The 15,687-nt window shown below is 37.9% G+C and overlaps 1 protein-coding gene across 1 annotated transcript; it reads left to right on the top strand.

Annotated features, from left to right (window-relative positions):
• Window positions 1-601: 601 nt before the first annotated feature.
• Window positions 602-14,240, top strand: LOC104526815 (probable bifunctional methylenetetrahydrofolate dehydrogenase/cyclohydrolase 2; the record flags this gene model as incomplete). The annotated part of the gene is made up of 5 exons (XM_010170373.1): window positions 602-786; window positions 2,105-2,227; window positions 7,949-8,101; window positions 8,854-8,961; window positions 14,148-14,240. Coding segments are annotated over 5 exons (662 nt in total), but the record flags the coding sequence as incomplete, so codon positions are not given.
• Window positions 14,241-15,687: the final 1,447 nt, after the last annotated feature.

The raw sequence follows: 15,687 nt of genomic DNA, 5'->3' as shown, positions 1-15,687 counted from the left end.
CTGGGACAGGTTCAGGGCGTGAGATTCTTTGAGTTTTTCTTTGCTTTTCTACATGGGTAGGGCAATGGTTGTGGGCCATTCACCCAAGGATGAGGTCTGTCTACTGTAGTGCTGTTGGAAGGGCAGAGGGAGGTTACTGGAAGGCTAGGGAAAGGACAAAAGTGGGGAGAGCATGACAAAAGCTCCTGACTTATTTGCCACTGGCTTATATGAATTAAGTCCTGAGAAAGCTGAGAGAAAGTATCATCTAGGCTTGGACAAAAGAATAGTGTCAATAATCCCATGACAAATATATATATATAATTTTTTTTAAGGAAATTGGGGAAGGGAACTGTGTTGGGAAGGTGGGGTGTGGCAGGTGAGCTCCTCTTCTGTGTGCACTGGTAGCCCGTTCCTGCTCTTCAAATAAAACAGTGGGGAAACGCTTCTTTCTCCAGGTGGATTTGTAGTGTGTTAGTGTTGTGTTTTGCAGATAGTATTTGAAATATTAGCAAATTAAGTAATTAAAGCATTTGCAAGGATTTAACACAGTAGATCAAACACTTAAAACTGTCTTTATGAAATTTTAGACCTAAATATTGTGTATCTTTTGTCTTTATAGTGATGAAGCAACCATTATCTCAGGGACAAAGCTTGCTAAACAAGTTTTGAAAGAAGTTCAAAGGGATGTAGAATCATGGATATCTTTTGGAAACAAGAGACCTCATCTCACTGTCATATTAGTAGGAGACAATCCAGCTAGTCATATCTATGTCAGAAACAAGATAAAAGCAGCTGCAGCTGTAGGTATGTGTTGTGTAATATAGATGATCCTTTGGTAAGCTCAAGATATTGTTGTTTAAAAATAAAATTAAAAAAAAGGCAGAGGCGAACTTCATTTGTATTTTAATTTAATTTTGCACTGTTTTCTTCCTCCTGTTTTCTGACGAAACCTAAAGAAAAAAGTTGCCTTGGCATGTTAAGGAAGTAGTTTTAATGACACATGAATGGTCGCTGTAAGTTCAGTTCTGTATCTTAGTGTTTTAAAGAAACAGTTTGCAACCTTACCATTAGGAACTGGAAACTAAAGGAGAATACTGGGGAATTTTTTTGATAGTTAACTGTCTTAACTGGCTTTGAGAGGCATAGTAAATAAAGGTAATCAGAGTGAAATGATGTCGTTTTTCAGTTGTTTCTGCAAGGCACTTTTATTATTTTTAAATGTGAAATAGTTGGTTAAGAGGTTGCCTCCTCAGTACCTGTTAGATTCACTTTTCTATAAGTGGGTTTTTCAGCCTGATTCCAGCTGTATGAGTTAGCAAACCCTACTGCCCTGGAATCGATGGCGACAGTGATTAAGTAACCAGTTTCACAGGAAGGTATTGAGAAGAGCCTTTTTCTTTATTAAGTCAATAATTTCTTAGTAATGTTAGTCTTCATATGCATCTGCTCTATCTCATGGAATATCTGCCCTGTTGAATTTTTAGGTCCAAAGTAGAGACAGGCAAGCCAATCCAAAACCAAGGCTTCACAGCTCTGAATATGAAGGGCAAAATTTCAGCCCTAATGAAATAAAACAGTAAAGCTAAGTGTCTGATTAGGCAGGAAAAAGCCCAGTCACTACAGCATCTCATCTCCAAATGAGAGAGTATTGTAGCCTAAACAGGGGATTTCAGTGTTGTTGCTATCAGTGTATCTGCAATCTTGTGAGGTAACTTGAAAAATTTCCTTTTCTAATAACAAGTTTTGTCCCACAGAAATAGAAAAGCTATCAGATAAAATGCCAGTAATGCTAGTGCAGCTTTATCTGTTCGGTTTTAGTTGTTATTCTCAAGGGCACATTTGTAGAAAAAGATAAATGCTCTATTTTCCAAAGATTTCCAAACTGTTGTTTAATTTTGGAGCTACTGTATTTATTTTCTGCATGTTCCGTGGTAAGATTATACTTGACATCTAGAAATACAGCATTAAAGACCAGACAGGGAAAGCAGAATTTGTAGCAAGTCCTCCATGGTTATTTAAAACAGTTGTTAAGCATCAAACAGATTTTTAGACAAAATGACTAAGCTGTCTGTAGATAAATTTCCTGATACTAATATATGTCTTATGTTTTTTGTTTTATCAGGCATTTCTAGTGAGATCATACTGAGGCCTAAAGACATTTCTCAGGAAGAACTGTTAGATATGACAGTAAAACTCAACAAGGATTCGACAGTTAGTGGTGTATTAGTTCAGCTGCCTCTCCCAGGTAGGTGAAACTTTGTTCCACTCCTCATATACAGTCAATGTGAGAGGAAGGAGTTTGATTTTTGGCTTTCAAGTGTATCTTAGTGACATGAAAAGCTCTTGCGAGAGGAAATGCAGAATGAAGGATTAGTTGAGACGTTAAAATTTTTTATATACTAGCCTGCAGTTAATTTGAAACAAAAAAGCAAATTAAATTGTGAGAATCATTTAATATTGTCAACCTTGCCTCTTTTTAATGTTCAGTCTGAGTGCTATTTCAAGGAATTTCCCTCCACACACACACATTATTTATGTAGTTTATTTATTCTTTTTGTTGTTTTTGAAGTTTTTTTATTTTTAACTTGTTGCACTGTTTTGCCTTTAACTCCAAGACCTTTGCCATATTTTCAGCCCTCATATCATACCAAGTTATGCCATCTAGCAGATGATACCATGGTCTTTCTCACAATGATTCCAGGTTTTGCCTGAAACATTTGTTCATGTTTTCTATGCTGTCCCTAATGTTACAGCTTTGTGCTCAGGTTCTAAAACCTCTGCTGTATTCTTGGTTTTTATTTCCCTTCTCCTAATTTGTAATCAAAACTCAGTAAATTATTGCATGGCAGTAGCTGACAAAACAGTATTTTGGCATTGATAAAACTTGCAGTTTTCATCTAAATCTACATAAGTTAACGTAGTTAAGCACTGTATGCTTCCTAATGGAGAGGTACCTAAATTGCTGCAGTCAGTGTAATAAATTGACTGGCATACTGGGTTTCCCCTGTCTCTGTGTTTCCAAGTACTGGCTGGAGCACCTCTCCTATGAGGACAGGCTGAGAGAGTTGGGGCTGTTCAGCCTGGAGAAGAGCAGGGTCTAGGGAGACCTAGTGGCTTCCAGTACCTGAAGGGAGCCTACAAGAAAGCTGGGAAGGACTTTTTTACAAATGCAGGTAGTGATAGAACAAGGCTTAATGGCTTTAAACTGAAAGAGGGTGGGTTTAGATGAGATCTGAGGAAGAAATTCTTTCCTGTGAGGGTGGTGAGACACTGGCCCAGGTTGCCCAGAGAATCTTTGGCTGCTCCTCCCTGGAAGTGTTCAAGGCCAGGTTGGATGAGGCTTTGAGCAACCTGGTCTAGTGGAAGGTGTCCCTGCTGATGGCAGGGGGGTTGGAACTGGATGATCTTTAAGGTCCCTTCCAACCCAAACCAGTCTGTGATTCTGCAATCTATACTGTAAATTCTGAAGGACAGGAGCTGTCTATTTGGCATGTATAGGCATGATTTATAGCACTAGATGGGACTCCAGGGGTTGCTGTTTATAAGAATCTTTGATGGTGAACTTGAAGCTTTGTTACTCCCTGTCTTGGTCTTCACTTTCAGACAGTTCTCACTGCATTTGTTACTTACCTACGAAACACCAAAAATTGGGGCAGGTGCTGAGTGTTAGAGGAAGTGATACTTTGCTTGTATTTGTAATAAGTATCAGCATTTGTGATGAGGAAGTTTTGTGCTTTGTACTATATGTAAGCTAAGTAAAATTGGCCACTTGTTGAATTAAGTTGGCCACAGGGTGGAAGTATAACACAGGCAAGGAGACTGAAATCTTGGACTGTAAGAAAGTAACTCTGGGAGCTGATGCAATGTGGTCAGTATAAATTGAAGAAACATCTCTCCCACTAAGAACAGATTAGGGGAAGCAGGTGATGGAACTGATTCTGTAGTCAGAACTCAGGCAAAAAATGGAGCACTGACAGCCTAGGGATTGAAATCTTTGTCTGAAGCGTGTAGCCAAGGAAACAGGCTCATCCGCTGCACTCCAAATTCACTCTTGTGTTCCCCAGAAATGGGAGATGTCCTGTGTCACTTGTCTTACTTAGGTGGGTACTCAGGAAAATTGTTAGAATGCTTTTTTTTTTTTTTTAAAATGAGGAGGATATCATGTCATTACCGTCTGCTCTTAAGCTGTCTGCCTTCATGGATACATAGTTCAAAACCAGATTTAAGTCTTGAAACTTAGTGAATTTAAACCTGAAAAGAAAAAAAGACTGAAGATAATTCTGGTGGTTGTGTCATTTCAAATGTCTGATGCTAGTCCACTCAAATGTTTAAGCCCTAAAGTAATTGGTTGAAGATCCCTCTCAAAAACTACAGTACATCTGTAACAGTAATTACATGAGGACTAATTAGCCTTTCTCTCACCTTTAAAACTTGCTAGTTTGAGGCCTGGCTGTTGCCTGTCTTAGTAAAAATCTTAGAGTAATTTAATCAATAGCTGAACTTTTTCAATATTGCATTGTCTGTATAGTAAAGTTAAATATGCAAGTTATAATCAACTTAAAATGTTAAGGAAGTTCTTTCCATAATAGGTGTTAGATACAACTCTGAATTATTTTTTTTCTCCCAAAGGAACTTCAGAAACAGAAGGGCAGAAAGTTAAGTTAGCTCGTTTTCCAAAACTACTGATTTTGTAGTGGAAGGAAACAAAGCCTAGAGGTTGTGGAAACTTTTATCAGTGGAGGCTGCTTACTCCAATGATGAGCTGGTTGTGTGGGGTTTGGGGTTTTTTTGCAGTAAACCACACACAGGTGTGGCTTTTGATCAATACTGGGGTAAAAATAGAAACAGAAAATAGCTTTGTTCACTTTTGTGAGCTGGAACAATTTAACTTTGAGCATTGCCATCTTTGCCTGAGGAAAACTTGCTTTCTGTGCCTCTTCTGAGTGTATCACTTATGATGTGGTAATGGTTTTGTGGAGAGTTTCATAGAAAGTATTGGGCTGGAAGGGACCTTCAAAGGTCATCTAGTCCAACCCCCCTGCAGTGAGCAGGGACATCTTAACTAGAGCAGGTTAGGCAGGGCCCCATCAAGCCTGACCTTGAAAAATCCAATTAAAACCCCTTTTCATAGAATCCTAGAATAGAATAGTTTCCTGTATAATTTTTTATAAATTGCGTGGAAGATGGCTATGAAATGTTAGATATTTGAGGTAGAAAATGTTGAGTTTTTCATATTCTTAGTTGTAAGCAGCAAAGGAGTATGAGACAAATGAGTACAAACATTATGTCCCTCTGTTGTGAAAGGCTGCAACCTAAGTGTGGCCTGCTTCAGTGGAACTGACTGTTAAAATCGTAGCAGTGTCTTAGTATAGCTTCTCAAAACTATTTCCAGGGAGCTCATTGCTGCTGCTGAACAGCTTCTTGCTTGCTCTGTGTCTGTATTTCTTGATCCATATGATACATTTTCAAATCCCTTTTGTGCCATGTTTTTATTTTCATCAAGTCTTCCCTTTTGAAAACGGGTCTGTATTTTTCATGTGTTAACATTAGAGGCACACGTTGTTTATTGTGTAAATCAAGGTTTGATATCAGAGTAGCTAGGCAAGTGATGCCTGGTGTCATCTGAAAAGCTTGGGTAATAAGTGAAAGGGCAACTGCAGAGAGGAACTTGGTGTGGAGGGTAGTTTGGAATGGCAGCAAGTTGGTTTGTATGACCATCAGTTGAGAGGAGGCCAGGCATATTCAATGAGACTGACAGTAACACACTTGAGAAATTACTTTGTTCCTCTGGAAATAAGTGAGGCTATCTGCAGTCAAGTGGAAACAAACCAGGAAAATACATTTCTTGAGGCAAATATAATGTACTTATTAAGTAACATAGTAACTGTCTATGCAGTTTGAATTGGTTTTGTTTGTTTGGGGACGACCTGCCCAAGATAGTGTTTTAGAAGTCTCTTTGATGAGGAAGGAAAGGTGTCCTCATCTTCTCTTCCCAGGCCCATGTCAGCCTACTTGTCCCCAGCTGTGCAGCTGCGTTTCTTCCCAGTACGATGTGCCCTGGTCTGAAATTCTGCAAATTGTTTCTGAGTGGGGGAAAAAAAAACCCCAAACCTACATAAACCATGATTCCTTCCCGTTTTATATGAGCTGAACACAGACAGCAATGGTTCTGTTCTATCACAGACACAAGGGAAAGCATGGCTGCCAGAACAACTAACTTGCCTAAGGTTAATAAGTTTTCTTTTTGCAAAAACTGTTTAATAGGTAACTCCAAATTTTTTGGTTTGGTTGTTTTTTATTCCCCAAGCTGATATAAAACCAAGGTTGTGGTTGCCTTCAATCTTGGTTTATAGGCTGGTTTGATTTCTAAGAGACTGTTTTGTCAATGTACTTAACATCTTAATTTCCACAGACCTTTCTCATTAAGATTCACAAGGAAACTTCCTCCAATTAGAAAATGGAGAATTAAATTGTAAACCATAACAATCTGGTTTAACTGGGTTTTTTTTATTCAGAAATCTTTTAACAAGCGATTACTGTAACTTAAGTTTTATAACATGCATGATATCTTTTAATTAGCTAGCTCATTTTAATGCAGAATCACAAAATACCTAAGTAGAGCTCATTGCCTACTAAATTCAAACATCCTATATATGTCTATAAAATATTTTTACTGGAAAGATCTGAATTTCATAATCAACAGTCATTTCCCTTTACTTGGCTTTCTTAAACATCCTGTTATGCTTCCTGAATTGGACATTGGGATATATTGCTTCACAATCAGAGTTCTGTCAGGCATCTAGTCTAGAATGGGCGTTGTGTAATTACATAAAAGATGCAAGAAGTTATCATTCTGAGACAGAAATAAAGGTGGAAGTGTCATCCTAGATGCAGCTTGGGATGTTACTAAACAATGAAGCAGTAAACTAAAATGTCCCTGCTTGTTGCAGGGGGTTTGAACTAGATGACTTTAAAGGTCCTTTCCATCCCAAACTATTCCATGACTGTATGATTCTGAAGTGGTAACTGAGGTAGCACGAGGTAAATACATTTATTAACCAAAGTTTGCTTTCTGGGGCAGTATGGGGATGGTTTGTAGAGCTGTTCCTCTGGAGTGTCTTTATGTATGCAAGTTTTATACTTGGGTTTGTAACTTTGCAGAGGTAGGACTGGCTAACACTTTTTTTTGCCAAAATCAGTACCAATATTCGTGTAGTACAGGTGTTAAGCAGTTGCAGACCTATCCCATATCAATAGTGCATATGAAAAATGTCTATTATTAATAGATGTGAATAATAAATAATGTGCAGATGTCATAATTAACATCATATTTAGTGTTTTGAGCTTATAATTATCAAACAATTTTATACATTCTCACAGTTTTCTGATGAAGTAGGACATGTTTTGGTCATCCTGATTAGCAACTTAATGAAAACAGTAGTATTGTTGTAATATGGAAAATAAAAACTAGACCCGCAAAGTTATTTCAGCTTAGGGTTTCCGTACATTTATTTAAAACTTGGATCATGTCTCCTTTGTGATCTTAGAGAGAGGTAGCATGCGCAGTGACTTCTCTCTTATGCTTGGTTTTGGGGGTTATTTTGAGACACTTGATAATTAACGCTTCCAGAATGCAGAAGTGACTCTGAAGTGTCTTGCTTAAACATTTATCTTTATAGGTAATAAGTTGTTATTCTCAGCTGAGTATTGGCCTCTTGTAATTTGACTGAATCTGTTGTACTAGCAGTGTCACAAACTGAATTATTTAATTTTTAGTAGATGAATTTGTACGTGAAGTTGTAATTGGTACTTTTAGAGAGGGAGTGTAGTTTATTCATAATGAATAATAATAATTGCCCTGGCTAGACCCAACTTGTGTGTTTCTCTGTGTAACAATTCAGATTAGTATTCTTGATGACACCTGACAATTGAAAGAACTGTTATTTGAAAGCAGTGTGTTTCCTAGATCACATAGATGAACGAATAGTTTGTAACGCTATTGCACCTGAAAAGGATGTGGATGGATTTCATATTATGAATATCGGGCGTCTGTGTCTTGATCAGCCTTCTATAATACCAGCCACTGCTGCTGCCGTCTGGGAAATGATAAAACGGACAGGTAAGACACTGAACTATATTGAAACTCTTCATTGCACAAGGTGAATGAAGGGCAGTCAGGTGTGAGTTCAAATGTGTAGGTTATCTAAATGTATTGGGTTGATTGAAGAACAAATATTAAGAGGGTTAATCTAAAAAATAAGGAGGTGCCAAGCAGATGAGATCTTCTGCCAGTAGCATAACTATTAATTAAGTGTAGACAGAAGTCCATGTAGAATACTTAGTGAAACACCTTGGTAACTTATTTTCTGCATTTTATAGCATTGCAGGGAACTTCTGTGATGCTGCTGATCTCCTGATAAATTATCAAATAGAAGATTGGAAGTTCTCGTGAAGGAAGGGGAAGAAACAAGAACAAAAGCGGGAACGTTTTAATTCAGTATTAGAAGGGGAAAAGAATGCATATATATTCCATAGTTGTGGTTTTATAAGTCTAATATATGTGTTGTTATTGTTAGACATAAGAGCTTCCATTTCCCTTTGTGGTCAGAGAAGGGAAATTAAGTTCCTCCAAAGGGTGATTCAGATAACTGGGATGAGTTGCCGGTTTTGTTTCTCTAAGGTGAAAGCTTAAAGTTGTTTTGTGGATTCATCCCTCAAGTTCAGCCTTGTGGATTTTCAAGTCATGTTGATGTCAGCAATCCACAACAGCAAATAATTACATGTTGCGGACTGAGAAGAAGGATTTTGTTATATCAAAATAGTGGAATACAATTTTTAAATATTTTTTCTTTACTTTTTTTTTCCTATAAGGAATACAGACATTTGGAAAAAATGTTGTTGTAGCTGGCAGATCTAAGAATGTTGGAATGCCCATTTCGATGCTTTTACATACTGATGGAGAGCATGAAAGGCCTGGAGGTAAGTCCTTGAATGCTGTTTTAATGTTTCCATTTGTGAAATCATTAAAATTAAACTGACCAGAGGTTTAAGATAAAAAGAGTAAGCTTTTCTCTTGTACAATATTTGCAACCAGAGGAAGGAAATAAATTTGATAATATATTTCCTGATTTACTCTCAGGGGAGCAGTTTCTGGACTTGACTTTTTTGGGTGTCATGTCATCGCTTTATCCTCTGTTTGAAACAACTACTGTTTAAACATGGTTAGCACTGAAGGTTGAGGACAATACCTGGCAGTGTGCTTAAAGAGCTACAGAGGTTCATGTGCTGGTTATAATAAGTAATATATCCATATACCTAATCCTCATTTTTATCTAAATTGCATTTAAAGTTTTTCATACACATGTGTCTGTACACACACACATATATATATATATATATACACATATATACAGGTATGTATAGTATATGACATGATTCCTGTGTTGTGCTGTGTTAATTAGGTGGTGATTATGAAAACATCCAAATGACCAATGAAGTAATTCTTCAGTGTGAGCTCTATGAAATTACATGGTGGTCTAGGGGACTTTTTTGCAGTGCAATTTATATCCCCCTGGAAACTGGGGGTTGTAATGGAAATATTTTTAAGCAATTCTAATCACAGAAGCACGCATGTGCTGCTATAATTGTGCTGTAGAGAGAAAAACAAATATAATTCAAATAGAATACTGTCCTTTTGTAACTTCATTTTGATGTTAGAAAATGCCAGGGTGGTGAGCGCAAATGAGGTAAACATGAATGTTTAGTCCCAGGCATATTAAATAGGAGTGGAGTGAAATCTGTTATTAATATAATAAAACACTAAAAGCTTCTTACTAATCATAGAGTTGTTTTTTCCATTCATCCTCTGTGGGAAAGTTGCTATTTGAAACTTCTCTGTGTGTTTGAATGGTAATTACCATCAGTGCATAGTTCTGGTCTCATCCTCATTCCCATGAAAATTAGTAGCACTTTGGCCATTTGTTGCAAATTTGGGGTTATACATATTACTGGCAGTGCAGTTCAATGATTGAAACAGGCTTTATACAACACAGAGATACCTTGTAAACTACTTGCATGTTTCTCAGCTGCAAATGAGGAGACTTAGTGATTCTTTCAGCAACTTGTTACAAAACCCATGGTAGTTGCATGGATGTTTTTGAGCTGTAACTAAATGCCGTTTTGTAGCTCTCGGCTGTTGAGTTAGTTAGGTTTGTGGCTCAGTTCTTTCGTTTGTATCCTGAGTTTGTAGTTCTTCTTTGACTGCCTGGTAGTATGATTTGTTTTGGGGGGGGCTAGTCCGTGAGTTTGTTGGCCTGTGAATGAACTTTGTGCTTCTTGGTCATCTGCCTGTGTTCTGATTCCTGACGTGTTGCAAATTACTTGACTGGCAGCCCTATTTACTGGCTTTGTCTTTAATGCTGTGTATGTCACCTATTCTATCTAGGAACAGGAAAAGGGTTGGATACGAATCAGAAAAAGGGAATAGATACATATTCCCTTTCTGGCAATGACACTGGAATCTAGCTGTAGAAAGACTTAACTCATTCAGGCTATCTTTACTTCTTCTAAAGAAATTGATTTATTTTTAAGGTAGTTTTTCTTGTTTTCCAACCTGCAAGATGGTTATGTACAGTTTGAAGCATCTGGCAATGAGAAAACAAAGAAACTTTTGTCCTTCTTTCACAATAAAATGGCATTAAGTATGTATTTGTCCTATACATGGTGATAAATACTTTTGTAGTTGGGATAGTCTACTGTAGTTTTCATTCCTGACTCATGAATTGGGCTGTCCTTGAAGATCTACTTGGTCTTCTGCAGTTAGCTGTCTCCTCTGCTTCTGCTCTGAGCAACCAGAGGCCAGCCTGGTCAGGGCAACCTCAATGGCTATCAGAATTTCTGGGTGTGTTTTGACAGAGAAGAAGCTGAAGGCAGTGAAGAGAAAGCTGAGACAGACAGTGAAAGAGAATTCATAAAGCTAAAGTATAATCTGCTCAAGGAGGTAGAGTGAAAGGAAAGATTGGAAATGTGAATGTAATAAAAAGGAATAGCTTAAATGGAATAATCATTTGCACTCATTCTCTTAGAGGCTAATAGCAGGGCAGAACTTGTGCATTGTGATCAGAGACATGTCAGATGTGTCAGAGTTGATAATTTTATTCTTTAAGCACATTTTAAGAACAATTTTAACCTGTTAATAAAAATGCAGCAGAAGCTTTTTTTATTCTTTCCTTTCTTTTTTTTTTGGTTGTTTTGTTTGTTTTTTTTGTTCAGGGGGATGGGAACCAGACAGGACCTATAGTTAAGTGCTGAAAAATAACTTTCTCAGGTTATCAGTCAGGGTTTATCAACAATTGGGCTGATTTGATTAAATAATTTTTATTGTGAAGCGATGCAAGGTGTGTGTGTGTGTGATACTATGTTTTTTTCTTTGTTCTTGTTGTAGGTTTTAGTTGTTGGTTTCTTACAGATTATGAACAAAACTGAAATGCTGAGGTGTCTTCATCTGTGATGTTTTATATGTAGAAACTCTAACATCCTTGGGGTGGCAGTATCCGATCAGATGGGAAAACCATCTGACCCCTTTTACAAAACCAATTGTGTAACTGTGTTTTGTGCAGGCAGGTCAAGAGGCTATCTCCGTTTTATAAGCTAGTGAATTGACTCAGCAGTATCATATCTTCATTGCTAAATATATTCCTCTTCTTTCAGCAGAAGTATCAGTGTAAAAAAAATAGCTGTTTCTTTTCTGTTTGGGCACGATCACAAATAAATGGAAAACCTACCCTTTCTGAGGTGTCTGTAAGCTTCTGGACTGCTGATCTGAAGGTAGGGGCTTGGGTTGGTTGTTTATTTCCCCCTTTTTTTTTTTTTCTCCTTTCCTTTTTGGTAGTGAGGGCAATTACTTGGTTTCAGGAGCTGACTACAGACACATTCCTCATGAAAATCTTGATGGGAAAATTACACTGATTTTACTTCTCGGAAGATGTGAGTATTTGTAACATGGGATTTTGTGCATTGGTTTTTCTCAACCTCTCTGCTGAGTACAGGGTAAGAGCTCAAAAGAATCTCATTATGTATATATTTTTTGAAATAATGATTGTGATTTTAGGTAAGACATCTTCTTTTGCTTAAAATAAGTATCAAAAGACTCCTCTAAGACTCCTTCAAGCTTTTCTTTCCAGAATACAGTGGTACTTCTATTTGCCTTTCATGTATTAAGGATGGCCCTTCAGAGAATCCTTAAGTTCAGTGTGATTGATAGAGCATTAGCCAAGAAAAGGAAAGTGTGTCACATGTAAAAACAGACATGGTTCTTCTGCAGGGGGTGAAGTGATTTGTTATTAATGTTTGGAGAATGAGGCCTCCAAAGAAGGAAAACTCTGACCATCTATACAGTTTTGAATACTGCTCACTCAAAAGAGTATGTGTGTGGCCTACTTACCAACAAATCAGGAGCTGGAGACACGCTGCTTTAGATTAGAAAAGTGAGGAGTATCAGTGAGTAATACTTAGGTCCTGTTCCAATTGTTTTGTCTGAGTTGTTATTTCAGGATCCCAAAGGTATTCAAGGAAGAAAGCTGAAGGAATCTTTGACATGCAGGCTTTATGTACTGTCTGGGATGTCGCTGTCATACAAAGGGTTACGGCAGAGATGTCTTTAAGACAGTGATTTGTCTAAGCTCTCAATGCATTTAAGTTCATGGGAAGTTACAGAAGGTTGGTGGGAGACTTTTAACTTCTGGCAACTCCCCTTATTTTGTGGAATTGCTTATGCACATCTGTACTTTTCTGTTATCATTATCTGAACATGTCTTGATCTGCTTCTCTTTGAGGAGACAATATGCACTATAGAGACTGAAAGAGATGAGGGATCAAAGATGAGGGGAAAGAGCAGAGAAGTAAGTATCACACCAAGAAATGTGGATACATGCAGGAGCAGGCCCCAAATCTTTTGAGTTTGCCCAAAAGAATGTGCGCTTCTATTCATGGTAACTTCAAACAATTCCTATTCTGATGTGAAGTAAGGGTTCAGCTGTTTTTGTTTTATCAGGACATACAAGAAATGGTAGGTCACCTGCAAAAACCTGAGCACCTTTTTGTCCAGTCTTTTCCATTCCTGTTATTGCACTTGAGCTACATAAAATGATGACTTGGAATGCTTTGAGTGTGTGGAAAAATACGTGCATTAGATGTGTGGATTCCTTAAGTGGTTATGGTGATAAACCTTCTCAGATCCATCCAATTAGAAATTTGTAAATACTGATGCTGCTGTGGATTGTGTTCCATGTTTACGTTCACGATTGCCTCTCCTTGATGAAATCTGGTAGCGTTCCAGTCACGGGATGGATTTTGCTGTCTGACCTTGCATGCAGTTATTGGTCAGCAGGGTTTATAAGCAAAGATTCTTGGTCCAGGAGTGTCCTTGTTGTCACAGCTACTAGACTCCCTACACAATCAGGCCCTACAAAGAGAAGAGCCTCAATTGTCACCTCTTGTTGTTGGCCAGATGATCAGCCATGTTAATCCTTGATAGGGGGAATATCAGTAAGAAACAGTGCCACTTCACTGAACTTGAATTACCAATTATTCCTCGAGCACTCAATGTGTCAAAAACATGGGCCAAAGACTAAATCTGGGCTCAAGGGGAAATGCTATTATGAAGTTGGCTCACAGGTAGGAGACTGGTAGTCTTTCCTGTGTATACAACAGAATGTCAAGGGAAGCATCTGGGGAGCTTGGGGCAGATTGATAAATGTGGTTGAGGACAGACATACGAACGTGGGGATCTTGGACTTGAAGCTTTAGTCTGTGACAAACAACTGAGTCTTAAGGCACACCATACAAATTGTGCTTAGTAAGGCAGACACTGGATTCGGTGCTGGGTTTGCTCTGTGTCATCCCTCTGAACGTAATGAAGCTGATTCAGGAATAAGTTAGTCCACGGTTTATAAATTAATTCATCTGGTGTCAATTTTTAAGAAATGTTTTTTCATATGTGTGAACAGCAAGTGTTGCAAGCGTTCTGTCTATGCTGAAATAAATAACGCATCTTAGGACAAATCTGATGAGCATCTGTACTGTTGTTGAAGTCATTTGCACCTGAAAATAAACACTATAGAGGCATTTTAGATGTGACAATTAATTGATAATCTCTTACGTTTCAGGTGATGCCACAGTGACCATTACTCACAGATACACACCAAAAGAGCAGCTCAAGATCCATACGCAGCTCGCTGACATTGTAGTAGTAGCTGCAGGTAATACTAGTTGTTGTTAATACTCCAATCACAACATTTAAAACCTAAAAAGTAGTCTTTGGTGTCAGGGTTGGTGGCACTACAAACTGTTTCACATTTCACCAGTTAATTGGTGCTCATGTTTGCTGAGGGTGTTGCAGTGAGTAGGATTTCTTGTTTTAAGAAGGGTAAATGATTTGGCTTTTTGTTCTTGCTCTTCACATTTGCGGGCTCATAAACTGCTTCTCGTCACATGTGACACCTTTCCCTTAGGGAGACTTTAGAGTGAACTCAAGATTGGGAACCAGTCAGTGCATAGTTTACACAGGTATAATTATGTAAATTAAAAAATTCTTTGTGCAGTGCAAAAATCATGAGTCATTTAAATTTTGACAGGAGAGTTTCTTTAAATCAGCTGGAGGCTGCATTCATAAAACAATGGTATCATTCCCTTGCTGTTAGAATTAAAGGCAACCGTGCCAAATTAACTGGTAGTTTAGGTAATGTATGTTATTAATGGCTGAATTTAATTTTTTTTTTCTCTTAAAATTATGTAAAGAGGAAGAGAACAGTAATTGCCTAGAGGAAGGGGTCTGAAGGATCAGTGTCTACATTCTTAATGTCATGTAGAGTGAAATACTTGCAGTTTGACTAGTCTGGAACAAAGAAGGAAGTAAAATTCTGCTTTTGAGAAACCTCTGGTTTTTGTTTAAGAGTATTATAAATAGAAATGTTAATTTAAAAAAACAAACCAAAAAACTCCACAATCCACCTTAGTAAAAACCTTGGTAAAATTCTGTGTCCCCTCACAGCTCAGGATATCCTCCTTCTCTCATACTATCTTGGAGGACTAAAAGAGGATTGTGTCTTTCCTCTTTTCTCCTCCCTTCATCCCTCTTAATTATCCTCAAGACCTCAGCTCAGGATATCCTCCTTCTCTCATACTATTTTGGAGGACTAAAAGAGGATTGTCTTTTCTCCTCCCTTCATCCCTCTTAATCATCCTCAAGACCAAAATCTTACTTATTTTGTAGATGAAGACAGATAGGTACCTGTCTAAAGCTCATCACTTCCTGTTGGAGTGAGATGTCCTTTGCTTCAGGGCTTAACTGCACTATCTCTTCCTCATGCCAGGTCAGGAACAAGAAACAGCTCACTTGTCCCACATGTGATGACTCAGCTGTGGGCCTGACCAGAATTCATGCACTGTGAATGAAAGATAATGATGTGTGTGCTACCTGGCAATAAACTAATAACTTTTCATCCAAATTCACTGCTTCCAATTTAATCATCGCTTCTGATTTTTATGTTGAGTATAGTTTGTCAGCAGTTATGCTTGTAGTTAAATGGTTCCGTAGCAATTCAGCTCTGTGTGTTCTTCACGCTATTTTCCTGGTGTCATTTGTAACAGGAGCATGATACAACACTCATTACACAACATGAGGTATACTTGGAATGATGAAAAAAA

The sequence above is a fragment of the Antrostomus carolinensis genome, unplaced genomic scaffold (assembly GCF_000700745.2).
Source record: "Antrostomus carolinensis isolate BGI_N321 unplaced genomic scaffold, ASM70074v2 scaffold21916, whole genome shotgun sequence".
NCBI classification, from domain to species: domain Eukaryota; kingdom Metazoa; phylum Chordata; class Aves; order Caprimulgiformes; family Caprimulgidae; genus Antrostomus; species Antrostomus carolinensis.
Note: the sequence above shows the minus strand (reverse complement) of the source record. Positions and strands in the feature narration are given on the sequence as shown.